Source organism: Diachasmimorpha longicaudata, chromosome 1 (assembly GCF_034640455.1).
Source record: "Diachasmimorpha longicaudata isolate KC_UGA_2023 chromosome 1, iyDiaLong2, whole genome shotgun sequence".
Classification (NCBI taxonomy): Eukaryota; Metazoa; Arthropoda; class Insecta; order Hymenoptera; family Braconidae; genus Diachasmimorpha; species Diachasmimorpha longicaudata.
In genome coordinates, this window is record NC_087225.1 from 12,995,000 (window position 1) to 13,022,845 (window position 27,846).

General features: G+C 39.2%; 2 protein-coding genes across 4 annotated transcripts in view; both read right to left on the reverse strand.

Moving 5' to 3' along the window:
* Positions 1 to 22,261, reverse strand: part of LOC135167798 (protein Wnt-4-like) — a 32,817-nt gene extending 10,556 nt beyond the window's left edge. Inside the window, exon 1 of the mRNA XM_064131356.1 lies at positions 21,724 to 22,261. Coding sequence (XP_063987426.1) covers positions 21,724 to 21,803 — 80 coding nt within the window. The 5' untranslated portion in view covers positions 21,804 to 22,261. The remainder of the gene's footprint in view (positions 1 to 21,723) is intronic.
* A 2,988-nt stretch (positions 22,262 to 25,249) lies between these two features.
* On the reverse strand, positions 25,250 to 27,636 carry LOC135163621 (CDK-activating kinase assembly factor MAT1). 3 transcript variants are annotated; one of them, XM_064123228.1, is made up of 5 exons: positions 27,295 to 27,636; positions 26,803 to 27,204; positions 26,618 to 26,693; positions 26,339 to 26,525; positions 25,250 to 26,235 (listed from the first exon to the last, which is right to left on the reverse strand). In XM_064123228.1, exons 4-5 carry the CDS (start codon positions 26,463 to 26,465, stop codon positions 25,400 to 25,402), a joined length of 963 nt encoding a protein of 320 aa, XP_063979298.1. In that variant the 5' UTR covers positions 26,466 to 26,525; positions 26,618 to 26,693; positions 26,803 to 27,204; positions 27,295 to 27,636; the 3' UTR covers positions 25,250 to 25,399. The 3 variants fall into 3 exon arrangements, with proteins under 3 accessions (XP_063979298.1, XP_063979293.1, XP_063979284.1); XM_064123223.1 differs by having other exon boundaries at positions 26,339 to 26,536; positions 27,295 to 27,634; XM_064123214.1 differs by having other exon boundaries at positions 26,339 to 26,536; positions 26,618 to 27,204; positions 27,295 to 27,634.
* Between the last annotated feature and the right edge of the window lie 210 nt (positions 27,637 to 27,846).

Below are 27,846 nucleotides of genomic sequence, written 5' to 3' on the forward strand. Positions count from 1 at the left end.
TGCCTTTTCTCTTCCTTTTTCAGGATTAAGGCCAGACTGTCGGCAGTTTAACGTCTTTATCGTTTGTTTATTGCGTTGAAATGAAAAGAGATGAATAATTTATGCCAATGGAAATTGATTTCTGTTAATAAAAAAAATACTCAACTCGTATACGGCTTCCGAGGTAATTGTCATTGATTATTTCCTCATTCGTGGAGTTGATTTGCATGAAGAAAATTTATCACACATTGTTCAAAAAGTTTTATCCAGCGAAATCAAATCATTAGGCGGCTGGAGAAAGTTGCGATTAGTTATCTCAACATCGAATATTGGGTTTCAATTGATAAGTGAAAAGGCTGATGAACGCAAAGTGGTTGACAATGTTTTCTGCAAAAAAAAAAACATGTCTGATTTATTAGAAAACTATCTGTGCAAGACATTCATGATTTTCTTCACTTTGTAATGTTTCGTCAGGCATTTCACGAGAGCGTGACACGCGTGACTGGTCTCTGCTCTCATGCAGAGGTCGAGGTACAGCGCGTACATACGAATCCGTAAAAACCTGAAGATTGAAATTGCAATGGGGATAAACTCAGCTGACAAATCACTATCCTCTGACTATAACTCTCAGTAAAATATACGAATGGAAGAATGGAAAAATGGTAATTAAACTGAGAGGTAAACTTAGAGTCACGTGGGATTGTCCTTTATGTACGTTTCAATGAGTTGTGTGGATTAATCCCTCGTGGTGAAGCCCCTGGGATATCAAGTAGAGTGTAGGTACCCAGTGCCCTCACAGTTTATCTCGACGAGTCAATACACCATACGTCAAAAAGGGACAATGTCAACAGATGAAGAAAAAATTGAAAGGAAATCATTCTTTCCTGGATTTTAATATTTTTAAAATTCAATACTTTATCTTCTGGATGATTATTTCATTATTTTCACTATCCAACAGGAAGGACGTGCCCCTGTTGAACAATTCGGGCTTCATGATCCCAATAATCATTATTTTAGAGAATTTTAACAGCTGGGTAGGGAATCTTAACGACTGATCAATTCATGTTGAATTATTTGTGACAAAATAAATTGACAGGCGGGTCTTGCAGGATTTCTAAGTTCTGTCAAATTGCTATCATTGCAACTAAAGAGAAGTTAAATTATTACATTCTTTGAGTTCAATAAATTATAATTATCAAAGTGGAGCTAGATAGCGAGAGTATATATTACATTTGTAAACATTCCCATAATCATTTGTATCTTGATAATCAATCAACGTCTCGCCTAGAAAATTTTGAAATAATTTATAATTTGTTGTTAAACCTGATCCGTTATAAAATCGACGAACATTTATCGAGAATTTAATAAGCGGTTATGGTTAATTAATCCGTTATTAGAACAAATAAATCATTTCACTGGCTTATGAGTACGTTGAAGAGTGATAGTTTATAATAACATTGGCTTACAACCGCGAAACCAACTGTAGTAAAAAAACCGAGAAAATTGAATGAATTTTATTGTTGAATAGTGCTCAGATGGCGATAAATTCAAATGCAATAATAATTGAAACCCCGGCTAATCGGTTTTAACTCCGCAACGACAATAACCGAAGAGCCCCAGCATAGTTCAGAGATGACTAAAATGCAAATAATACACAAGCCAGATATGTATGCAAATTGTGTACGTGTATATGACCACTCGAGTTGCCTGAGAGGAGGATTGGGTATTACACCTCGAGCTATTCCTCTCCCGTTTTCACGCCCGAACGATACTTAACCCCCAGTGTGTACCCTCTCGTCTCTCATTCATTTTTCTTTTTCACTTTATGTTTGTATCTGTGAAAGGCTGAACCAACAAGAGAGCCCTGTACAACGATATGTGCACTCACTCGTTTCATCCTCGTTTATTATTGCGTTTGGGGTATATTCGGGCATCTGGTAATATTTGACATTGGCAAAGAGGGATAAGGGGATGAGTCTTACTGTCAACTGGAAGAAACGATTTATGAGGTCTTAAAATGCTTATTGATTTTTGGATAAAATGTGGGGGATTGACTTTTTCGGTCGGCTGAGCGGAACAGGAGAGAAACTTTTCGTTCCCTCCTCACAGAGAAAGAAGGGGTTCAATGAAAATAACAAAATCCTTTTTTCATGGATTACTTTGCGAGTTATGAATGTCAGAAATGGTGATGTTGATTTTGAGATAAATAATCTGCCATAAAAATCAATTGGCCATTGGCCTGATCAATCAATGGACGTCTCCAGCAAAACGCCCCTGTCCACCGTCTGATACTATCTACTTCCAGTGTAATTGTTGGGCTCTCCAGATGTTCCAATCAAATTACGTGAAAATAAACTGTGACTCCAGGTGGAGCAGGCATTGATCAGAAGCCAACCCTAGCATTTTTTTTTATAGTTTCAGGGGAAAGGATTCTCGGAAATAATCGATGCCACCCGGTGTCCGTCTTCCAACGAGGGTCTAAAAATGTGGAGTAAAAAACAACATAATGAAGAAAGGTATCTCCACCTCGTGGAAGCCAATTTGAGGGTAATTTTGAGTGTCTTGAGTCACTCAGAATTATTATCTCTGGATAATCAAAGTGGGCAATCCTCTAATGGGCTTTGGCAGGCCGTTGGCGTTGAAAAAAACCTTCGTGATCGTAGTACATATATAACTGACATAAAAAATATAGTTTTTTTTTTTGGAGAAGGGGCTCGTACCGGCCTCGATACCCGAGGCATTTCCCACGCTGTGTACTCACGTGTTTCATAATGAATTTGTCAATTAATTTGATTTTTATCCCAATGAACTGCAGGGTGGGCCCAGCCTGGAATACAAATAACCACCACTGACTCGACAATCAACAACTGACTCGTATGCTTTCGATATCGGTGGAGGGCCATTAGAGGGGGAATATGGATGTTGCCCGCTGGCTTTACACTCCGCCGCTACTGTTTTGGTAGTCAACTGTATCTCATCTCCCTGTCCGTGCCTGTTTCATCCAGGAGATGTCCATTATTTCCGAGCTATCATCGATATTTATTGGGGTAGTGTTAAGAAGGTGAGAGACGGCTTAATGACCGAGAGCTCTTCAGGGAGTTGTTCGGTAATTATTAATTACCTCAATTTTGGAAATTCAATTACGTTTCGAAGGGCTTCGTGTAAAACGATCTTTGAAATTTCAGTCGTACTTCGATTTTTATAGTTTACAGCAAACGATGAGCCATTAGATTTGAGTATAGCACACCCGTAAATTGAATTTCGAAATTTTGAAATTTTGACGTCGAAGTTGATGAAGACATTCTGACATAACTGATGATGGAATTCATATTTGCAGTGAGTTATGCAATGTTTAGTCACATTTAAAAATAACGTAAAATTACTCAAAAGAGGGGAAATGATCTCGATACGAGAAGATCGATCCCCGGAATCAATAAATGAGAAGAAACTAATGATCAAACATTTTCTCAATATCTAAATTTAATTCCCCTGACAGGAAGAGGTAAATATGAAAACCCAGTGACGTTTTACATGAGATGGTAGACATTAAACAAATCCCAGTTTGTTGTCATAATTTTATTACTCATTTTTTTTTTGTCGGAAGTATCCAAGGAGAGAAAACGTAATGGGCAGTGTAGCGTGGGCGCTGAATGGGCAATTAGCATACTCGTGCGATCAAAGACTCCCCAAACGTGTGTGACAGAAGCGTGGCTGGAAAATTAACGGCTGCGAGTAAGACGACAGGTCACACCGTTCTCTCATTTTTTTTTATTCCCCTGCAATTTTGCTTTCTTTTTGTATCATCCGTGGGAGAAACTGGACAGTTGCCTTGGCAATAAATTAAACACGCCACGCGCATTTGACACTGCGGTGATGTCAGTCTTGCTCCCGGGGACAAGATGAAAATGACACTCACATGTTGGAAGTCCTCTCAACCATTTCGTGGAAATATCTCACTTGCTAAATCACGTCTTCGATTACACTTGCACGGATTAATCGTGTTAAATTGCGGCAATTATCATGCTTACGACGAGCTATTTTTAGAATTTCCAATGATGAAATGCGTAATGGGATGCGTGGAAATTGCTAGTTTTTAATTATCAAAATTATTTATTCCACATGGGAGTAAATTCTCAGTGGGGGATTGACATGAAGAGAAATAGTCTGTAAAAATTATGGACTTGAAGATTCCATCACCGATGGGGAGATCAAATCGGGAGATTTAAGTGACCGTATCGTAATTTTTCTCAGGTGATTCTTTTCCCTAAATTAATTAATCATTTGCCGATTGAATCGACCTGTCATTCTTCTGAATCCCTCATCACTATCGCACGGCTAAAGACCACTGATACAGCTTTAAAAAAAACTTCAAGATCGTTAACATCACCTTCGAAAAAACTCGAAACATAATTTGCAATAAATTATGAGCATAATTTGCCATTTACTGCCGTACGTGGTTTTTCTCTTCAATTTTTTAGTGCGAGGGAACAGATGGGACGTATGTATGAAGAGGAGGAGAGGCCAGAAGGACTGGTAACACGGGTCATTGAGTCTCTTTTCCCAACTTCAATAAGAAAGTCTGATTAACTTTTTTGTTCATGTATTTTCTCTGTCTCGGTGTCTGCTTACCCCTCAAGAGGAAAACTTGGGTGATTTCATCTCGATGGAAACTGCTCAATTTACCAGGATATTCTTTCCCCCCAATTATCTCTGTGTTTACCCCCCCACCACTACTCAACTCAGTCTGGGCACCTCTCCATTATCGTCAAATATGAGTTTGACCAAAATTTTGATCTTTTCTCTTGCGCATGTGATCATTTGAATTCTGAAAAAGTTGGAGAAATTGATTTAATGAGTCGAGCGATCAAAAAACGACACTTTTCTTTGGAAATAAGTCAAATTCCTTTTCTCCCTGTTTCCGGAGATGGTTATTACGAGTGGGGGCTAAAGGGTGGCCTCTTGAGGGCTCTTTGATCTTGTCAATGGTGACATCCGGTTGAAGATGCGGCGCCTGACCGAAAATTCTCGGTTCACGCCGGCCAACATCAAACGCTCTTTATTTTTCCCTTTTTCAACTTTTTAAACAGTTGTACATTACAGCTCAACGCAAACATTTGATACTGAACGAAAGAGAAAATCTGTTTGACAGCGCAAGACTGGACATTATGAGCTTCAGTGTTCAAAGTAATTGAACCAAAGATGAAGTACAAAAAAATTGTCCAGTAAAAATGAATGTTTGAGTTTTCTAAACTCCTCCCACATATTTTTTGCAGATTTGGGGACTTGTTAATTTAAAAAGAATTCGGTAGGAGTATAATTACAAAAAAAAATCTGCAATAAAAAAATTGTCTCAGTCTATAGAGTAAAAGTTGATCGATAAAAATTTGATTTCTTGAATTGAAAGAGTTGTACACATATTATGGAGATCCTACGCGAAAGAAATCTCTGAAATCTCCCTCACGCGAGCAAATGTTCATCGGATGAATTCATCAAACTCATCAATTTCGCCGTTATCTCAGCGGTTATCTGAAAAACAACAAAACCCGAAATTGGTCAATTCATTCTTCTGCGAGAATAAAAATCGCAGTAAAAGAAATGATGGCTCGCCAGCCAATGAAAATAAAATTCAAGCGAAAATATTCTGAAGAATCTGACTGAACAACATCCCATCTCCCCAGCGAGAGCTGAAAACAAGAATTACCCTAAAAAGACAGAGGCTCATTAACTACGCCTCTGATAGGGGCATTTGTCAATCTGATCGTCAGAGGCTTGATATCTTCAACTCCTTCGTCAGCTCGTAAAAACGTCAAAAAAATTACGGCTTGCCGGCAAATGAAAATAAATCGGACTGGACAATATCACATCCTCACAATCTCTAGCTCCATGAAATCCAGATCATCAAAGACGAGAGGAAAATTGTCGAGGCTCTGTTGGAAGGTCTTTAGAGTGAAATATCTCCTCACATGCAGTTAAACCATCTGATTCAGGTTATAGGGATGATTTGCCCCGCCAAAAGCAGATTTCACATGTTGGGAATCTTCTAAGGTCCTTTTTTTGAAATACCGAAAGCACGCTTAGGAGATTAAGATCTAATAAATTACCCTGACGAAGAACTCTTCGTGGATTCGACCGGATGGCACCCAACAACTAGTCGTTTCCATTCCTTTTTCAATAATAATAATCTCAATTGCCACGATGACCTACGGCTGGAAGACGGTGGATTTAAAGTATAATCTTCATTGGTTGTATTTTTGTTCGTCTAAAAAATATAAAATTTTCAAAAATATCATCAACAACGTGCCCCCATCGTCACAATCTCCATTTTCCCACTTTTCCATGAATTCTTTCCGTTATCACCGCTAACAAAACCGACAGTATAGCAATCTCTCGGACAATACATCGTCCATTCACTCTCTTCAATGCGCAAAAATACCAAAAAATAATAGCTTGCGATGTGTTCGGTTATAAAAGGATTTAAAGACGCATTTACCAGCCTTATAGGCACTCTCCGGAGTCAATGGGTCTGCGTAAGTTGGTTCGGTACAGCCTCGGCACACAGCCGATCCCCAAGATTTTATGGTGAACGCGTTTTATTGGGCGGTGGTTGGGGAAACGTTGGCTCTTGCAAGCGTCGGCTCACCATCAAAGGCTGAAGCGAAAAACCGTAAAGGCTAGTTTAACGGTGCTAACAGCGACCGTAACACCAAATGTATTACTATTTCCCCCTTTCTGACCATTATCTTACGTTTTTTTTTTCTCTCCTCAATGTCTGTCAATACCCAGGTGACGTTAATTTATAGAGATATTTAATTAAACACAGTCTAACACTCCTGATGGGGGAGGAGGCAAAGAGAGCATCGAGAACTGGAGATATGTACTTTTAGGTGGAAAGTGACTCGGAGTGGTCTCTAAATGAGAGGAAGTTTCAGCTGAATTTATAAATACATTCCATTTAGCCGTGTAGACGCTTACCAACGAGCCAGAACGCAACATCAAGATGTGGGAGAAGGGTTAAAAGGAGAAAAATTGATTTTATGTTTATGAAATGTCCCGGATACCTTGGCACGAGACTCTTCCTGCTGGAGGTTAGCTCGCGTGAGTTGGAGAGATGGATAATTTCCGAAAATAGTTGCTATATGCTTGAGGTGGGAGCGGCTCGTGTTTTCAGCAACGTGGAGGGGGATTATGGTGAGATGGGTACAAATTGCCGGATTTTGCGACTTTTTTTTTTAATGAGATGAGATTAACATTCTTTTTTTTCTTGAGAAAAAATTCTTAGATTCTATTCAGCTCCCTTCCCCTTCTGGGACATATTTATTTTTCTAATTTAAATGCAAAAATTGGGGAATTCTCGTGGCAAGATAAATTAACTCCTAATAGTGTTTTAATTAATGCAGGCGTTTGAACATTTTTATGCGTAATTTTCAGTCCTATAGTTCGCTGTGATCAAGAGCTAAAGAATTCCGCCCAAGAAGAAGGGATTAGGACCATATCTTCTCAGTAAAAAATTTCGATGCCGTGAAAGAATTTCTCCCAATTTTAGATGGCCAGGTATTACACAAAAACCTCAGTAATTGCTCTCGATAAGATCTGGATATAAACTTTCCTCTTGAACACGATCAGATAATTTTGAAAAATCAGGCGACACTCAATTAGTCGCGTGTAGATCGTTTCCCGATGAACTCTGATCCCCCGAAGCCTTTGATTCCAAAATTTTCTTCAGACGCATTCTTTCGAATCAATCATTTCTATTGTCAGCGCCCTGACTCACAGACATCCTTCAATTTTTTTCAACATTCCAAAAATTATAATACGAATTAAATCAGCGAGTTGTACTATTGGCTTCATCTTGTGACTCGGTCAGGAGGCCAGCTGATGAGAAATTACGTGAGGCAAAGATTCGCCGAATTAATTCATGCGGTAAACTTTGATGAATGTCAATAGGCAGAGCTTGACAATGCCTGCATGAGGAAAAAAATGAACGACTCATCAATTAATTCGTGTTACTCTACTTGTTATGGCCAGGAATTCAAAAATAAAATGTTTTATAATGGTGAGATAAGGTCTTAAAGAGCATGTCTGAAAGCCAGTGGAGTTGATCAGAGCCGATGGTGTCGATTCTCATTGGTAAGACTCAGCAATCCGTGCATGATTGACGGTGGCGTCCGATGAAATGCTCGTTCGAATGTGAAACGGTCCGTGAGAGGCTATATAAAGTGCATTCTCCAGGGAGAGAGGCTCCTTGACATCCACTGGAGCCCCTCACATCAACGAATCAGCATCATCCTTTTCTTTATTTTGAGATAACATGCTTTATTACCAACTTTAGAGTTTTAGTCAATTTTCGAGTCGTAAAATTATTTTATCTCGGGACTTCCAGGATGATGGTTAAACGTTAGAGAGGAAGATTGACACATTCTTTACAGTCCATTTCTCGCGTGTTGGAAGGTCGATGATATTTTTACTCGATTTTTTTAGCGGGAGAATAAAATGTGCAAGAAAAATTGGCGAAACTACTGCATCGACCTCTAAAAAAATGCCTGAAGTCAAATAAAAATTCCGAACTCACTGCGAATAAAAGAAAAATCCACGTCAGAATATAACTGATCGACTTTCCACGCCTCCTGAAATATTCAATCGCCTCAGTGTGTAAATTCGCGAAAAATGTAAAAAAAATCAATAATCACTTCGGCAAATGAGAGTATAAACTTTCCCAAAATTGTAAAAAGTGACTTGTCTCCACTTCACTACCTACATCATTACCAACGAACAAAAACTCCTCCTAATTAAGATGCGGAGCCGATAAAATACCCAGTCCAACTAAAAAATACTCTTTCCACTTGGGACAAATTATCCCTGATTGAATAAAAAAAATACATTGAATGTTAAAAGAAACATATTGATGAGAGAAAAATAATCCTCTCTCGCTCGCATAATGATGACATTGAGACACAATTTATCCCTCCAAACTAATTTCTGTAATTGAGGAATGCTCTTTAAGTCCCGATAAGCCACTGACTTAAAAAGCGAGCTGATCTTTTAAATTCAATTAAAAAAAAATCTCTAAAAAATATCATGAAGTCGGCAAGTGCAGTTCAGCTCTGCATCGAGCAGTGCAATTCCAGGGAACCCACTCAGCGTAATCTGCGACACACTGGAGGTCCCCCCCCCCTCCCCCCTCCTTACCCCAGCTGTAGTGGCGAGAAACGTTGAAGAAACGAACCGAAGCTCCAGAAGATCTTTTTCCTTATCTCTTACTGTCGGACGGTTTTCTTACACACGTATCCCGCCCTCAGATAGTTTCATACATATGTAACCAGGCTCATGTGAGAGGACAAGGGCGTCGGGTTGCCTGACTCTCAATTTCTCGTTTTATTCTCTTCCCCTTTCCTCCAACCCCCTCTCCACCGCTCTTTCTCTTTTCACCACCCCTCCTTTTTGCCATCTAATGAGGCACGTCGATTGCTCGAGTCTCTTGAGCTTATTTTTTTTTTTATTCTTTCTTTCTGGGAAACTGATACACATGAATTTGTCTCCATTTCCACTATCTGTTCTGTATACGAGGTAACATTTATTTGATTGCACCCGGTGATACCGTTATTACTATTATCAATTATCAGTCAACGGACATGTGGATATGCGAGTGGGGTGATGTATATTTATGGAAAATTATCGGTAATTGATATGGTGGGTGTAAACGGTGAATTCGTAAATGGGGGTGTGAGGAGAGTTGGATGAAATGGAGTAATTAATGTCGAGGTTTAGGGGAAATATTTTTGAATAATTGAAATGTGAGCTTGAGCTTTTTCTGAGGGTGGAGGGACATTTTTAAATGGAAATATGCAGCTCAAAACCAAGGAACCCACGGTGAAAAAATATTGCACTGCATTTGCAATGAATATTGTAAAAAATCAGGGTAACTTATTAATATTCTCACAGAATAATTTATCTCTCACTTATGATTCTCGTGTTCATCTAAAAATGCACTAGCAAGTCATTTCAATTAAATCACACCAGTAATTACCTCCTCAAATTACTACCGAGACCTTGATCAACATGAGCCAATCGCCTCCAGCAAATTCCCAATAATTGATTAATCAAAATTACAATAATAATTATAACAGTTTGAATGAAAAATTTTCACCCCCAAAAACGCATGACATTATAGCCCGAAGGTATGTTTAATATGGCCGATGGCAATATCCAAGCCACTCACAATTGCTCACGGGCATTTTCGTCGCTACTAGAAATGGAATCATGCGAAATAATACAATGGAGCAATGCGCCTGTGGCCCACTCAAAGCACCACGCTGCGTATACATCGGGGGTAGTACCCTCGTATGTACTCTTGCCTTGTTCGAGGCCCATCTCACTTGCTCTCATCAACAATAGGTATGTTTTAGCCGTGGTTATGCCCCTGGTACATACGCGGTAATTAGCAAAGAGGGTTAGTTAGCTAAGGGCGGAGCTTATGCGGGCCAATGCGGATCGAGGGTTTCCGGTTTCCTCTGCGTGAGTTCTTTCTTCTTCTCTTTTTTTTTCGAATTATGAATATGTGGATGTATGAGCGTTATTACCCCTCCCCCACCCCCTCTGTTATGCAACAGAACCTCTGGCTATTTTACGATTTTTCAAATTATTTTGTAGTCAATGATGAGAGATTTGATTAATGAGGGAATAACTATAACAACTTGAAAGATAAATTGAGATTGAACGGTCAGTTTGGAAATTGTGGGGGTTGAGCTTGGTTTTTATTTGTTGTGGAATTACTATACTCACAATTTGAATGTTAATTAAGAGGGGGTGCAGTCCGGATAAGAAATTGACGATAAAAATGGAAAAATTCATATTTTAAGAAATATTGTATTTTTAAGTGTCTTGAATGTCTTGTAAAATTTTTTAGGGGAAAACGAAAAATAATTCAGGCAGCGTATTTTGCAATAGGCAAAAGGGGTTGATTTGTAGCATAAATACGAAAATGTTTTTAGAAAACTTTTGCAATCTCTCTTAAGTGAGTTAAGTCAACTTGGTTTGTTTTACCGCTTCGCTACTGAATTGTATCAACATCTATCCAAATTCTACGCGTTAATTATTTACGGTTCTTTTAAGTTCGTGCATTCTATTCACAATTCGTCTCACTCTACTTCTAATATTTACTCATCTTGAAAAAAAATCTAGGGAACTTTGAAGAGATTGTTCGTATGAATTTCAGGTTTTCGATAATTACAGGAAATCAATGCTCATTTGAACGAGGAAAGATCATTTCATTTTTTTTTCAATTAGAGCGAAGTGAATAGAAAGAATTTAAAATTGCGGAGAAAATGAAACGAGTGACTCAACGTTGAATACACCCCAACGAAAATAAGCAATTTCAAAACCCAGTATGAGACTCTTGTAAAATTCAAGCAGTACAATCTGTGGTTTTCCTCATTTTTTTTTCTTGTTTTTTCCCCTGCGTTTTCTTGTTTGCAGTTTGTTTCTACTTTCTCATCTGTATGCACACGATATTTGGGTTGGTGGTGTCCCAGTGGTGATCATAGGAGGTAGGAGAAACAGCACGGCTGGTACAACATTCAGATGTTGATGCAAACAGAAATATGTAAGCAAATCGCTGTTTTGTCGGGGAGTATATACAACCCTCTCCCGTCGTCTCTCTTTGCGCCCCATGTCGAATGGAACCTGCTGGTGTCTCGCGTTTCTCTCCCCCTGGGCTCATTAAGAAGATCCCAGCGATTACAAAACTCTTCCCCCTTTCCCAGATGCGAGTCTTGTACATTTTAGAAAGACTCTTCTGTTGTCCCTCATTCTGCTTCTTTTTTTTTTGTTTAATGAGGGGCACCCCTCGGCTGATGTTACAATGGAAATTCGATCGCAGAATTAAAAAGAGAGGTCAACATTCGATACATCGCGGAGAGAGATGGCTGTAGTTTTGAATAATTGGTGGGGGATGATTGATTTTGTTTTAATAATTAAATTCATTTCAGCATTGAAGTGGCATCACTTTGGGGCTTGGTTTCAGAGTTAGTTGTCTTCATCCCAAAAATTTGTATTTATACGGAACGATTAGATAATTTTCGCGCGAAGGACGAATATCTAACACAGTCACTAATGGGCCCGGTAATTTTTATTGAAAAATTTCTCCTCTGCAACGAATAAAAACGAACTACCTATTCGTCCCACTCCATCAAGGTGAACACACGTGAAGCTTTAATTGGGATACGGGTTGGCGATTGGTCGGTGCCCAACAAAAAAAGGGTTGGGATTATTTTTCAAGTGAGGTATCCGCATGGTGGGTGTATGTGGCAGGGGTGGAGCGGATGAGAGGGCACTCGAGTAGGGAACGATAGTAGTGCAAACGAGGAGGAAAGATGGTGGTGGGTTATGGGTTTTTATTTGCAAAAAGCGAAAAATGGGGAGAGAGATGCCAATGATAACCGCACGTATACCGGCGTTTCGTTGGCGCGTGGTTTCAAACCCCCCTCGAGTGGCACTTTGGGCCCATGAACCATGTACTTAAAAAAAAAATGGAAAAATAGTAGGAGGAGAGAAAAAAAAATGCCAAGTGTAGGCTTGGAGGGAGTGGGAAGGACCTCGAAAGCTTGTTAGTGAGTTTTCCCATTTTTTAGCCGCACTCTTGACTCACCCCTGATGCTTTACTACCTCTTACCCCCACCCCCGACTACCCACTTTTGTACGTACTTTTATTTTTTTGAAACGACTTGTGGCCATTGGAACGTCGAGAGCACGTAGGAGTGGCCTAGTTATACTCAATCTCAATTTTGAATTTTATTTCAGTTTCATGTTCTATTGGTGAATCGGAGTATTACGAGAGACTTTTCGTGAAAATGACGGGAGTTGAGTTGTGGAGTAATTCGCCGGAAAAATTCTGCCTCGAAAGGTACAGTTTTTTTCTCTCAATTCAATAATATATTTCTTTATTTATTAAGAGCCAAAGCCAATCCCATGAATTTACCCCTAAATTTTACTGAATATTTATCTGTCTTTGTTATTAAAATCGTCTGATATCATTAATATGCACTGATGAAAAAATTAATGATAATTGCCACTAAACTGCACCCATTCCTCGACAAAATATCCAAACTAAATCCGAATAACCTGCTCGCTCTCATTCTCTGTCGTCGCGGTGTAAAAAATGATTCTTCATTTACTTAGAGTCGAGACTATTGGTTGCACCCCTGGTGGTTGTTTCTTGGCTCCACCGATCCGTGGAAAAATTATAGCGTATTATGGGGCACAAGGAGGGGGAGAAAAAGTGGATGAAAGGGCGATTGAGGAAATGCAGCGTGACGTATGGCCCATCGGCGTTGGGAATAGTGTATACGGCGAGGGGCATAGGGAGGAGGGAGAGGGGTCCACGGTGTTCACGCCTGGCGGCGATGAGGCTCGCCGTGAAAAATTCCTACGATTCGTTCCAGGTGTATATCAGGGGGGTAAAGCAATTTCTTGGGATATCGAGAGACGGTGGAAAAGTTGTGGAAAATAAAAGGTTTTCAGTGAAAAGTTGGGTCGGCTTGAGGTGACTGGGGCAAATGATTTTTTTTCCATGGGACGATATGAGAAGAGAGAATGGAGTTCAGGATATTGTTGATTCAGAGCCTGGGGAGATGTAAAAGAGGAGATGAACCCTTAGGGAAAAATAAAATGAAGTCAAATGAAAACAAACAAATATCAATGAATTTTTCGGCTGTAAATTCCAATACTATCGATTAATAAAAATTCATTCAATTTAATTTTTTTCCGCTTGGTCAAATGATTATTCAAAATGATTTGATATTCGTCGATTCTCTTACTAAATAAAAATAATGCTCTGTCATTTGAATACATCCCCAATATCTCAAGATATTCACAAAGTCCGCCATATCTTATCTCTCCTCAAAAAAGTCCAAAGAAAGGGGAAAAAAATCGTGTGAATCAGTGGTGATGCATCTCGTATTAGTCGAAAGAGTCGTGTCACGACCCGGTGGTTCATGCATAAATTAACTGTTTTTTGGTGCTCAAAAGCACGAGCTAATCCATCATAAATAACTCGCGTTGCAGATGTGTGTGGTTGGTTAAACTACATATACAGTATAACGTTGGATATAAAGCCAGGGATATTATTCCACTGTCCCCTAAATTATTTCGAAACGATTGTAGTAACCAAAACTCCCCCAGTCACCCTTCTGGAGCGCTTGGACCGCGTGCTGTTGCTGCTGCTGCTGCTGCTAGCTACCGCTGCTAGCTACAACCACGAGAATCTCCCTTTCTTCGTCATATAACTCTGCTCTGACACTGGGCAACTGGTGCAATTGTAAAACATACGCCCACTGTTTTAGATCTCTTTCGCTTTTTTTCCATTTTGTAATTCTCTTTTTTTTGCCTCGACAAATGTCGATTTAAATTCAAAACTCGTTCGTTCACCCCTGCGGGCGTAAAGCTTGGGGATGTATTCCCCTGTGTTGCTTTAATATTAACGAACAAGTTACTGCAACACCCTCTCAATACCCTCTGGACATTACGGTTGTAATAACCATCAATGTTGGAGGACATAAGGTGATCGAATTCCCGGGGACGGTTTATGGAAAAACGTTTTAATAATCCTTGATGGATGTTTATAATGATACAAATTTCATGGACAAACATTAATTATTAGAAAATACGGCCTTTAAATATCTAAGAGTGATCATTCCTCATATTTAAGTCTTTTGACACCTGCAGTCAATTTTTTCAGTCTTTCTAACATTTACAACATAAAAGTTTCACAGAAATTGAGTAAAAAATGAACTAAATTTTTTTACTGATCAAAAATTCCATCTTTGGTGTTTACCAAATTAAATAAAAAAAAATATCTTAACAGTTTAGTATAGAAATTTAAATTTGTCATTTACAATGATTTTTACTAGCTGTACCTTCTGTGCAATTTTTCAGTAAATAAATTGTCCGAGTATGAAGTATTCAAGTATTAAATTTTTCTGCAATTGCATGAGTTGCAAAGTACGAAAACCTATTCGAACTTGACATGAGCGCGTTTCGTTGAATATTCCAAGAATTTACCTTGAGAATTCAGAGTGAAATCTATTCCTGCATTCCAAATATACCCCGGAATTCACAAGCAGAGAGATACATTGAATAATTGGATTTTCCCCAAAAGTAGAATATTTTTATTTCTCCTTATTGCTGTCAACGCAATGCAGCCGCGTGTGCGCGTCTAGTTGTATTGAGAGAGGGGTTGGGCTGCACAACCCTTGGGTGATCTATGGCGAAAGATAAACCACGCGTTCAACAAGTGTGCTTGTTGGAGATAGTTTTCAGTACGTGTCCACCCGATTTTTCTTCACCTCCTCTCATTCTGCCAAAGATAAAGGCGAAATGAGGAAAGAAAAAAAACCCAATAAATCAACAACAAGAACAAGTGGACATTGACTCGTTGAATGAAGAAATTATACTGAAGATAAATCGCGGTATAAATATTTACGTTGAGATTACTTTGAGAATCATTGGGCTATGCCATCAATCTACACACGCGATCGTGTGACTGGAGTACTATATACAATGTACGGTATATACAAAAGGCATAATGATGCCCACAGAGAGGAGCGACGCATTTGTACTCAGTCAGTTGAAGATGCTTCAAAGAATTTTTTTTCATTTACAAAGCTGGAGATAAAGATGAGAACGATTGCAGAATGAAAATGTTTCTTTTTGTGAATATCTTCTCATTAATCTAGATCAGTTCATTCACACTTTCGCTTGTCTTCAAAGCATTTTTAAAGGTGAAATATTCTTTATTAATTTATTTCTCCGCTGCTGAAAGATGAGAAGCAGAATTTTTACAACTCGATTAACGATTTCAATGTTTCAAGGTTTACACCGAGAAAATTCACATCTATTTCCAGCAATTTGTTCACACCTCGTTTCACACTTCGAGTAATGTTTGAAGATGAAAAATATCTGTGCGATTGATCATCTTTACTCAAAGATAAAGATAATCAGAGCAAATATTATCCATTAAACTAACGATTTCCTTAATTCACGAATATATCTAAAGTGACAACAATCGAGTTGCACTTAAATTACCCTGAATTACTCCATTAAAATATCTTCTTTATTTCTTTGCTAGCTTCGAAGATAAGACCTATCAAATTCACTTCAATTATTTCCCCAATCTAACGACGGATGATAAAAATGCAAACAATCCTTTTGTGAGATTGAAAAATGAGCCGAGGATCTATCCTCTGAGACGCGCCGCAATCACCGTATTCGCACTTCATCTCCATTTCAAGGAATATAAAAAAACCCTAATGATAAAAATAACCCGTGAAAACCTAACGTCGTCGTGACGGCCTACCTCGCCACTGAATAATTTTACCATCGATCTAACCCACCTGAACAACCAAAAATCTCCGGAACAAAACGTGAAAAATATATTTTCTTCAATTCCAAACTAATACCTAAAACAAATCCTCTCATTTTCCCCAAATTTTCTTCGCATTTGTCTCCCTCCTCCCAAAGAATGTCTCCTAAACCCTTTATTTTCCCCCAACCTCATCCACAAAAATAAACTATACTTACATGGACCGAGGTGGACACACACCTTAAGCCCACCTAATTCGCCCTTCACGGTTTCGCAGTGATGGAAGACGAAAGAACGAAGAAAGTAAAACCGGCCAAACGGGCTTTGACTGTTATAGGGTCAGTTTTTCGTCTCAGAGAGAAGTAGCTACCTGTCGTACCACTCTAAGAAGAGTATGTATACAATTCCATTCGAGAATATTTCATTCTAAGCCCCTCAGGTGAAGCGGAGCGAGGCTGAGGGAAGATGGACCGAATCCACTCAAAAATACGTCAACACATAAGAAGAGACGAGGGGGCCTTTGCCACCTTCACCAAGCTCTGACTCCTCATCTCTTTTCCAGCACAAATGCGTGAAGCGGAATGTATACGCTCGTCGAAGAGATGTAACGAGAAAAGAAGAGGAGATGAGAACGTTTAGGAAAAAAAAAAAAAAAAAAATTGGGAGAAGCCAAAGTCGACAGTGAACTCGGCCGGATTCCACCTTCTCTCTTTTCACATATATATTTTTTTCACTCCTCTTGTTTTCCTTCGTTTTTCGTTTTTTCTTCGAGTTCCTACGTCGTCGTTATGACAATATATCTCGGCTGCCGTGGAGGGGGTAAACATTGCTGTACACGTACCCGTTGGAGTCCCGCTTGCAGCCCAAAAGCCTCGCCGCCCTCCTTTGTCGGAGATTTTTCGAGCGCGAGGAGTAGGGCTTAAACCGCAAATCTAGGCGGAGGATGGAGACGTGTCTCGATGGGAAAATAATAACAATCTTGGGTTTAGCCAGAGTTTTCGGGTTTTGGGGGTGAGTGGAGTGTTTGGGCATTCATAAGAAGATAGGGGAGGGATTAGAATTATGAAGAATGAGAGGATTTCGATTTAATTTGGACATTTGTTTTTTTTATATTAACCACTTTTGAAGACCAGCTACGGTGTCTATGGTGTTTTTGGGACAAAGTCGAAAGTTCATGAAGGAGATCAGGTTCGTAAATAGTCTGAGCGAAATTATGGTGAATGGAATGACACGTGTGACGTCAAATCTGGTGGGGTAAGAAGACGTGATTTAGCCTTTCTTTTTAACTTCCTCAATGGAGCGACGTTTGCTCATGAAGATAAATCTCCGGGAACAGAGATTTTCCAGTTTTTTAAAGTACTTTGCTGACAAATTGTTTGGCATAATATTGACATTTGACCTCGGAATTAAATCATCAATGTTTTGGTGCAATTAAAAATGTCTTTCCATAAATGAAATATTCCAGGACATTTCTTCAAATCGCGTTAGCATAAACTTCAGAGGAAATATCTAATGCAGAAAATATTGTCCTAACAATGAGCTGAGATGAGTTCATCGACTCCATGACATTCGGGGAAAACATCAGCCCCCGACCCTCCGAAACCATGAAATAATGTAACGACGAATGTAACGACTTTACAGTCAAATCTACATTCTCACATAGTCAAACGTTTCACCCAAGTAACAATACAAGTCGTCACGTACACCACGAAAATACACCGAAAATTCATTGATTATTTCCCTCAGTAACAGGGGACTAAACTCTAAATGTACATAAGTAATCACAAAGGAAGAAAAAAAAAGGAAATACGAAAATGGAGAGAAGCAAAAACGATAGCACAAACAGTCCCCTTCGTCGATTTCATATAACGCTTCTTTTTCCTCGTTTTTACGACAGTACAAGGCGGCGTGACCACACATACGTCCACGGGTTAGTTTTTATAGGCCTAATATATTATGTACATACATAGAATACATGTGTTATAACCGGGAGAAGTCTGTATGTCGGGGGGAAAAAGGAAGATTTCAAGGGGGGGGAGGGAAGAATCACCGTAACCAAAGAGTATTCTTTCGATATTGGGACGGCAATGGCCCCATAAATGAGAACCGATGGAAAAGGGCGATTTTCCGAACACACTCGCCAAGAGAAAATTTTGATAAAACTGTAAACGAAATGACACTAAATTTACGGAGTTCCATTGCTGCATTTTCGATTAAAATCGCTTCAAGATAACAATTCCATGAACAAGTCGATAAATCCCACAGATAAAATGTTGGTGACTGCTCACAGAAAGCTCTGCTATAGAACATACAAAACCACCCCCTCGAATCTGTTAAAACATCGATGAAAATCTACAAAACAATTTCGGCTTCTCCCCCGTCTTTCGATAATAAAAAAAACCGTTCATCAAATTCTGAAAAAAAAACGCAACACTGTATTTAAAAAGCTAAATTGTTCTGAATAATTCGGGAACGTTTATAGTTTTCCATCAACAAAGATACGAACAAAAATCCCATAAACCGATGCCAAACGAATTTTACGAGCAGAGCACTAAAAAAGGAAACCATAGGACAAAGAATTAAGAACAGATCTAAAACGAAATAGAATGAGGGATATTATCGCCCCCTCTTTTATTTAGTAGTGGCAACTTACCGAATAAAGCCACACATCCCTGCGTCTTAAAACGCATAAGAGGGGCAATATTACCCCCGTCAAATGACTTACCGGTCACACAAGAGCAAAAAGGGCGATAATGCAATTTTTAATCGCCGTCATAAACGTTTCCCTCTCACTTTTTGTCCTTCCCTACCTCTGTACGCTTAATAAACGTGCCTTTATTAAACCCAACGATTTTTCGCTTTTTATGACGGATCGTGCGTATACATATGGCAGCAGGCGAACATACCGAGTAGAGTAGAGGAATATAAAAATAAAAAATAAATAAAAAGAAATCTTTGGCTTTTTTTCGTCCCCAGGCTTTTTTCAAAGGGAGACTCCCTCTCTCAATAGTTAAGAATTTGCCATTGGCCCTTTGTCGTTTTGCAATGCCGGATATAACCACTCTCATGGGCGAATCTTTACGACGTCCAATCGTTTATTCTTATTTATTCTCTTTAACGGCTTTAGGTGCCTTTCTTGTGTATACATGTACCCACGTTTTCTTTACTCTCGAGCCTTTGGTTTGAAGAATAAGAAAAAGACATTTGCGATGAAAGAAGAGATGCTGAAATAATGTTGAGGAAAGAGACTTCATATACTTTTTAATTAAAATTATTTCATCCGTGAAATTGTGATTGATCAGAGGGAGTCGATAATCTTTACACCATCCGATTGGATACTTTCAACCAGAAGGACTTTGTGTACACAAATGACGGCCAATTTTCTGGAGCAAAACTTCAATTTCAGGGCCGAATATTGAGATGAAAAAAAAATTGAGATCTGAAAGACATTATTTCAGGCAGATCTTTAAAGCTGATGAATTAGGGAGGATATATTCAACTATATTTCCTCTACATTGTCAGCCTTAGATCATTTTGGAATTGCAACGTCTTTGGCAATGCCCATTGAGTCAGAGAAATGCCATGGAAAAATCATTTGTACTCGAAGAAGAGGCATCAATAGGTAGTAGCTCGTCTTAGAGTCATGTAACACAACCAAACGACTCATCGAATCTACTAGAAGACGACAAGCGAGGCAAACCTAACATTCACTATGCCGATGAGAGAGACAACGTAGCAATTGTCCTGATGAGTACTGTCAGACAAATACTGTTACAACATGATTGTCGACTTGTCTAGTCTTAGTCAATTGTCCTAGTCAAAGGAGACGATGGTCGTGAAACGCACCGAAAACCAACTCTTCATTGTGCTCTGATAGAGCCAAATATATTCTATTGTATTCTCCGTAGGTTACAAGATTCTCTTATAGAGCCTATAACAATTGTCAATCGCTTTTATAATTTCACTCACTCAATAACTATTATCAAAGAATTCGAGCCCAATAAATCGGATGTCGTTAAATCTACGTATCGATTGAATTATAAAAGATAATCAGACGGCCACTATCATGACAATAACTTACTAAACCAGAATGCAACTAACAAATCCCACTCGATAACATTCATATGAACCACTGGAGCATTTCTAAACGTTCAACATTGCGATTAGAGAAGCAATCAAACTCCAATGGGAGAGATCAATATTCTCCTAATTATAAAACAATAATATTCTTTATTATTTCAGGATATTCTTGCATTTAATTTGACTTATCCATTTCTCTCGAAAATTACTGTTTTTAAGACATATTAAGCAACATATTTATGTACAAAAATGTCGTTTGAAATCTCCAATTGCCTCTGAAAAATTATTCCTACGAACATTTCTCTCCCTGCATTCCTGATCCACCTCTTTCTCCATTGACTACAAAAACTCTCCCATCTTCCACACCCCTTGAAAAAAATTCCAAAAAGAAACCTCTCAAGAAATCATCATAATCACCATAGAGAAAGATGACTCGTTACACCACCACTGACGTCTCAAAACCCCCCAATTTGGAAAATGGATCACCTGCTGTAAACCCACTGCATTCATCCGCAATTAGCCTCAACCCTCACCTTAATCCCTCCCCCTCCCCTCCTTCCCCTCGCCCCTTCGACAAAACCAGAAAGAGAAACAAAAATAATCATCATAAATCAAGAATCCTCACCGTGCCCCCCGGCCCTCGGTGCAAATCTCCTTTCGTACCACATAAACACTGGAAGCCTAAAGAAAGATAGACTCGCCATCTCGCTATCCTATTTCTCCCCACCCAACTTACCCCACCCATTACAACCATATGTGAATTTGTCAGTGTGTAAGTGCACTTATACAGTCGGAGGGGGGAAGGGGGTCGATTAATCGGCCAAGGGAACCAGTTTGTCAGTAATAAAATCTTCACAAACGATCGCTTGACCGCTCGAGAGAGTGTGCCGCTCTCCTGCACTTCTTACATATCTTCTCCTCCCCCTACGCCCCCGCATTTCTTTTGTTTCGGATGTTCCTAGCTTCCGTGTAGAGGTATCACCGTAAAATAGGAATGAGATAAGAAATCAAAACAGAGAAAAAATTATCCAGTTTCAGAACACTCGGTCCTTCCTGCCGAACTCCACTCAGCAATTTCTTACGAAGATGGGGCAAAACGGGCTGAGTGAAATTCCATGAATTTGGTGTCATTTTGAAGGTGTTTTTGAGATCTTGAAAATGAAATCAAAATCATCGAAATCGCATCATTTGCTCGGGAGATATTCGAGATTCTGACAAGCCGCGTCTACGCCGGATTGCTCGTTAGTGGTTATTAATTAATGATATGTTTGAAATTATGGGAACCGAGTGGAGGTGCGTTGATCACTTACCACCAATTAGCTTCTGCGCCGTAGTATCTCGCAATCACGAGGATCATTAGAACGAGGAGTTTCGGCGTCACTGACTGCATGATTATGTGTTTGGCTGTTTTGTCGTGAGGTTTATTAAACTGGTAACACTTGACGGCGGTGAGAGAAAAACACCTTGCGAGAGGAAATCGTCACCCTCGTATGCAGAATTACCGATGATGCACGAGGGCTTCAACTATGCATTTTTTTACACACACGATATCCAGTGGGGTTTTCTGATTTTGACTTTCTCTGTAGGTATTTTAATTGTGCACTTCTGGAGGGATTTAGACACACTCTGTCGTTGTCACTGTTTACATTTTTTATTGGTTGGTTTTAAGCACTTGAAACTTGAACAATTTTTGTTTTGACTTGGTCGCGCCGGTGGATTTATTGGTTACTAGATTTTAACTGCAATTTTGACTTTTTCTGATTGTTAAATTTGACTTTGGGTGGAAGTGCTTTAATGGTTTCGAGGTGAACGAGATGGTGCAGACGGAATGACCATTCCACTGCGACGTTCGCGTACGTACTGTGGCGGTTTGACACGAGGAAAAGGGCATCGAGGCCTTCTCTACTTTGGTGGAAAAGGCGGAGCCAAATAGCACCAATCAGGGGGCGGCGATTGGATGAGCGAGGGAGGCCGGTCTCGTGGTTGTTGCTTGCGAGCGCGAGAGGATGATGACGATGACTGTTCAACGACAACTTCAGTCATCGGGGCAAGGTACCAATGAATTTGGCGGAGGATGAGGGGTCACCTGTGGGTTATATTCAGAGGAGGGGATTGTAGGGACTACGAAACGTTTTTTTTCTGAGGTGAGGTGACAAAGTATTCAAAATTGTTTTCTTGGCGATTTGTGATGGTACTCTAAAACGACTTCTCGTCTCTTTCAAGGAAGCCGGTTACGGACACATCTCTTTTCTTTTCATCGAAATTCTATGAATAGAATTCCAATGGGGTTAATATGTAAAACTGAATTTTTTGGGTTTTATCGGTCCTCTGGTTCCAAAAAAAAATGAAAGAAGATCGCGAATAGAAAATTATTAAATGCCAACAGGTGACAGATATTTTTTCTATCAATAGCAGAGAGAAATATTGAAAAATTAATCACAGAAAAGAAAAATTATTCAGACTTTATAATATAGTCTTGGTTATTGGGGAACGAAATTAGATAATCAAAAAATCATCCAAATTCCATCAGAGCCTTCTCCACCCGGAGGGAAAAACCATGAAACCCTTTTAAAAATCCCCAAGACTGGGAGTTATCACTTTGAAAAATGAAATTTCCCGTCACTTATCCATAACTCTATTTTTCTTTCTCTCAGAGAAACTCGATCGGCCACTTCTCGAGTAAAACATCCAGGGCCACAAGTGCCTTGTGTATCTACCCGAGGAAAAAGGTAGGAAAAAAATAAATGGCCCACCTTCAACCCCAATTCAAATGGATGCAACGAGAAACGGAGTCCTCATATATTCGAGTTTGTATGAGAGGTAAAAAATTAAAGAAAATGAAGACGAAGATGTTTGACAAAGAGAAGTTGTGTATACAGTGTATTCGGGTGGGTGCCATTGTTGTTTATGCGCCCCTCCCGCGGCGGACTCATTCACCGTGTCTAATCAGGCATGCCCAGATTTTTCCCACTCCATTTGGCCTTCTAATACTTTTCAATGAAAAGAAACGGCTGCGAGGATACCGGCACATTTGCAGCAACAACGTGGGCTTTCCTTATGGAGTACTTCAGATGTCGATTGTGAAATGGCTTTGCTGTGTAGTGCCTGATGGATCCATGCACCAATGCATTTATGAGGGGATAAACGTCACGAGCTATGAATATTCCCCATTACATAATCATTTTTAATTACACTCACAGTTGTATAATTGACTTTTGCATTAGCATTGAATCATCAATCATGTGTATCCATTTAATTTTTCAAATAATCATTGACTTGACATTTCACTCATTTTAATCGTTAATTTCTACATCTTTTTTCTGCGGAAACCCATTCGCTTTCTCCGATGGTGTGAGGAAAGAAAATAATTGGTGAATTAATTGCAGGGGAAATGCGGAGTCTATTCAATGGGCGTGCGTTTTTTTGGAGGGAAATTGGAAGGAATAGGTGGTACTCCTTTCACTCCACGAAGACAATGTGTAGGTGAATTTATAATTAAGCAGTTAAGTGAATGACGTAATTAACAGTTGTTTCGGCCAATCCATGAGGAATATTTTTTTCTCTTTGCATTTCTGAATTCTTATAATTTCAAGACAAAGTTTCGTCACTTACAGGTTGCAAAATCTAATGCGAATTTTTTGTAATTATAAAGTATAAAAATACCTGAAAATTTTCAGATTTTCAATGAGCCCAGTACATAATAAATGTTTACTCCCCAATTTCCGTGGAATTGATATGCTAACATTGTGTATTTTCCTACGTGAAATTAATGTTGATCCTCACTGTTTGTTTCCACTATCCAATTTTAGCAATTAACAAACGGATTGAAATGAAAATGGCCAATTGATCAAATTTATTTTCAAATAATTGTCCCACTAGTTCAACACCCGATAAGGTTTAATTAAAACATTTCTAAACAATTCGTTATTCGAATACAGTACGATGAAATTACACGTAATTTAAACCAATATCGAATTAAGTTCTGCTGTAAGTCGGCATACTCTTTCCAGATAAATATCTGAAAAAGAATGAAGCCACTTTGTGACTCGAAAACTTCTTCCTCGCCGCTGGGCCTCAAGGGCTCTGTTTACCCAGCAAATATAATAAAGCCATCAAAAGCCGAAGATGGTCCAATGCTCTATCGTAACGTTATCTATTCCGTGAAAACGTCGAAAAAATTGAGACCATAAAACTGAGATCATTCAGGTCATATTTTATGTATTTATCAATTCCGCCCTTCCAATCTCCCTTATTTTCCACCGCTCCTGACCTTGCACCTCTCCCCTAATCCCTAAAATACCTCAAATCAATGGATTATCACGACCGAAAGTAGATCCCATGATTCAATAGTTGAATCCTATTTGCGTCATACCTTTATATTCTTAACGACGGAAATGTTTCCAGAAAAATAAACGAAACACAGAAATTGTAGTGAAGACATAATTTTGGTAGATGTGATATTCCAGAACTAAATTAAAGTGAAATTTTTATTATTTCATTGTTGTTGTAAATGGTAGAACACGTGAATTTATTATTTCTTATCAGTGTGATTAACGAGAAATCATAGCAATCGCTTTATGACAACACCAAATCAGCAGATTTTTTATACGGGGGCTCTCATAGCATTCATTCCCCAATCAATGATTGTCAATGGTGTACAATTTGAAATTTCATGAAAATTTGATTGACGTTCATAAGTGACGATCCCTATTAGTGTGAAAAGGGCCGGTGTTATCGATCCAGAGTTATATATGTTCTGATAATAGTGATAGTATTCGGTGCCCTGATAGCGTAAAACGTAACGGTGATAGAAAAGATTACAAAAATAATTGAACATTTGTTCTGAGTTCTAATATCATGGAAAGACTTTATTCTCTCACGATAACAATATCATTCACAAAAAATATAGCTCCTCTTCAATAGAATGAAAAGTACAAAAACTATGATACAGATATAATTACTCAATTAAATACAATAAATTAAATGTCACAACGCCATAGGTTCGTTCCTCTGTGAAGGATTGTGGTAGAGTCCAGCCATGGCCTCCTGGAGGGCGCGCAGGCAAGCAATCGTGGCTTTGAAACCTCCAGCGCGTTCAGGAGAGGTTTCAGACCTGACGTGGTTGATGTAGCCATGGGAAGTGATTTCTCTGAGTGTTGGGGGTGTTGGGCCATCGATCTCCATAGCCAGGGGGGTATAGCTGTAGAGAGGCCCATCGTCCTTGGAAACTGGGAGGAAGTTGTGACCTGCTGACTGACCGAATTTAATTCCAGTACTGAATTGAGTTGCTCTTGGGGCAGATGGAGCCTTCGATGTTTCCTTCGAGGCTTGAATCGAGGACTGGAAGGTTTCGACGATACTCTTGGCATTCCCCTCGGAAAACATGAGCTCGTCAATCAATGCTTCTTTATCTCTCAATTTTTTCTTCTTTATCTCTAGCTCTTCTCGAGCTAGTTCTAGCTTCCTCTCTTCTTCTCGTTGCTTCTCGAGCTCGAGATACTCTTGGAGTTCTGATTCGGTTCTCCCCATTTTATTTTTGTTCTTGAGAATCTGCTCGCGATTGTCACGTTTATACTGCTCTATTGTCTTATTGGTCTCTATGACCTCGATATTGTTGGAGAGGTTGTAGATTATCGTTTCAATTTCCTCGAGGTAGTCGTTGTAGTCGCGCAGGGTGGCGAAGTCGTCTTCCTTTTTGTTGAAGTCTCGGAGGATTCTTTTGCGTATGTCCACTTCTTTTTCTACCATTGCATCCTCGAACATCTGCACACGGAAGTTGCCACGGCGAAGGGGAATCAGACATTCTGGACATGATCCTGAACCTACAGTTTAAAAATGAACCGAATGTCAATATCGATATTAATAGTTAGAATAATGATGGATTTACACAACATTAAATATACGATTTATCCCACTCATTGTTACCTTTCAGGAAGAGGAGATCCACACAGCTCTCACAGAGAGTGTGCCCACAGACATTTACCATCAACTTCAAGGAGGGATTTCTATATTTCGTTGTCTTGCAACGAGGACAGGCCTGGTCCAACTCCATCTTTCAATTTTGCTAATTTCTGACTCTTGAAAAATTTTATTCTATTCCTCTGTAATTATCCTGTAAACCACCTGGAAGTATCAGATTTCCTTGAAACATCCGATCACCCTTGGGCAACAGAATCACTCAAAATCCTTCAGAAAAACACTTACTCTATCTTGATCTCCATGTTCCACAATTCATTATTTGTTTCAATCTCTTCAATGCATCGAAAATCTCTCAACCTCTCTGAGAAGAAAATCTTCCATTTACTAACCTCTTCTCAAACCCCCAAAGATTGCACTTTCACTAATTTATCAAAAATTAAAAATCATGGGAAAATATCAGTGAACCTAACCTCTTCATTCGACTTATTTCACTTTTCTTCGTCTCGGCCAATAAATTTCACCAACTTAACACACTTAATTTTGTCCTGAGGCCTCAAGCATATCAGCGATTATTGAATATAACGTAATTAGTGGAAACACTGAATACCGACGAATGACATGAAAAAGAAGAACCTTCAAAAAAACATGCAGCCGGCAGCAGTACGCCGTACACGTACCGTACTACATCTCGTGTAGGGACACGCTTATTCAGACGGTATTTTGAAGAATTTGATGGGGAGCACATGAAACCCAAAGAGGTATCAGTCGAATTGTCAGGTTAGTCCCGTGAACTCCTACTCTCCTGTTACCTTCTCTTCAAATCTCCTATTTTCGGCGTCAGCGGCAATTCTCGATTGAATCATAATTTAGCCCTGAAGGAATAAAAAAAATACATAGAAAATGTTCAAAACTATTTCACCTCCATAAAATAAATTCTCTACTTGCTTCTTGGTGTTGAGTACCTTCTACTGCAGATTTGACATTGTTAATGAACTCCGAGAAAAAGGGTTGAAAAATATTCGTGCATCAAAAACGTATGAAGTAGCCAAATAATTTTATGACAAATTTGTTCGCGGAATAAGAAGCCTCAGAAAGATGGAAATTATCTTGCATTGTCAATTGCAACTCGTCTGGGATTGATCCAGTTGCCTGTGGGAGCTTCGTGGGTTGAATTACGAGGATTCTCCAGTCTTTTTGGGAGAAAATATGGCTTCATTTTCGTCATCTTACGATTACTTGTCGAGGAACACGTATTCTACGCCGTGTACACCGCCTGCTGTACGAAAGAAACCGCAACGTTTCGACGACGCTGTTTTTCGGCGTTCGGAACCGGATAACATGCAGCTGAGGAGGTGAACTATTGCTTGGAGGGTAAAACAGGGAGTAGAGATGAGTTTCTACAGGGCTCTATCTAATATCAATTTAATTATTGTTATTCATTATTTTTCTGTGCTATTTTCAAAATGACGTATGGTCATTGAGACGGAAAAATACCTCCACTGAAAAATTAGTTT

What these genes read in the sequence shown, in the direction of transcription:
- LOC135163621 (XM_064123228.1), bottom strand. Translation starts at nt 26,465, where the DNA reads ATGGAGTTGGACCAGGCCTGTCCTCGTTGCAAGACAACGAAATATAGA. An exon ending in GGATCTCCTCTTCCTGAAAG is followed by an intron (nt 26,236 to 26,338) that starts GTAACAATGAGT and finishes TTTAAACTGTAG; the next exon opens with GTTCAGGATCATGTCCAGAA.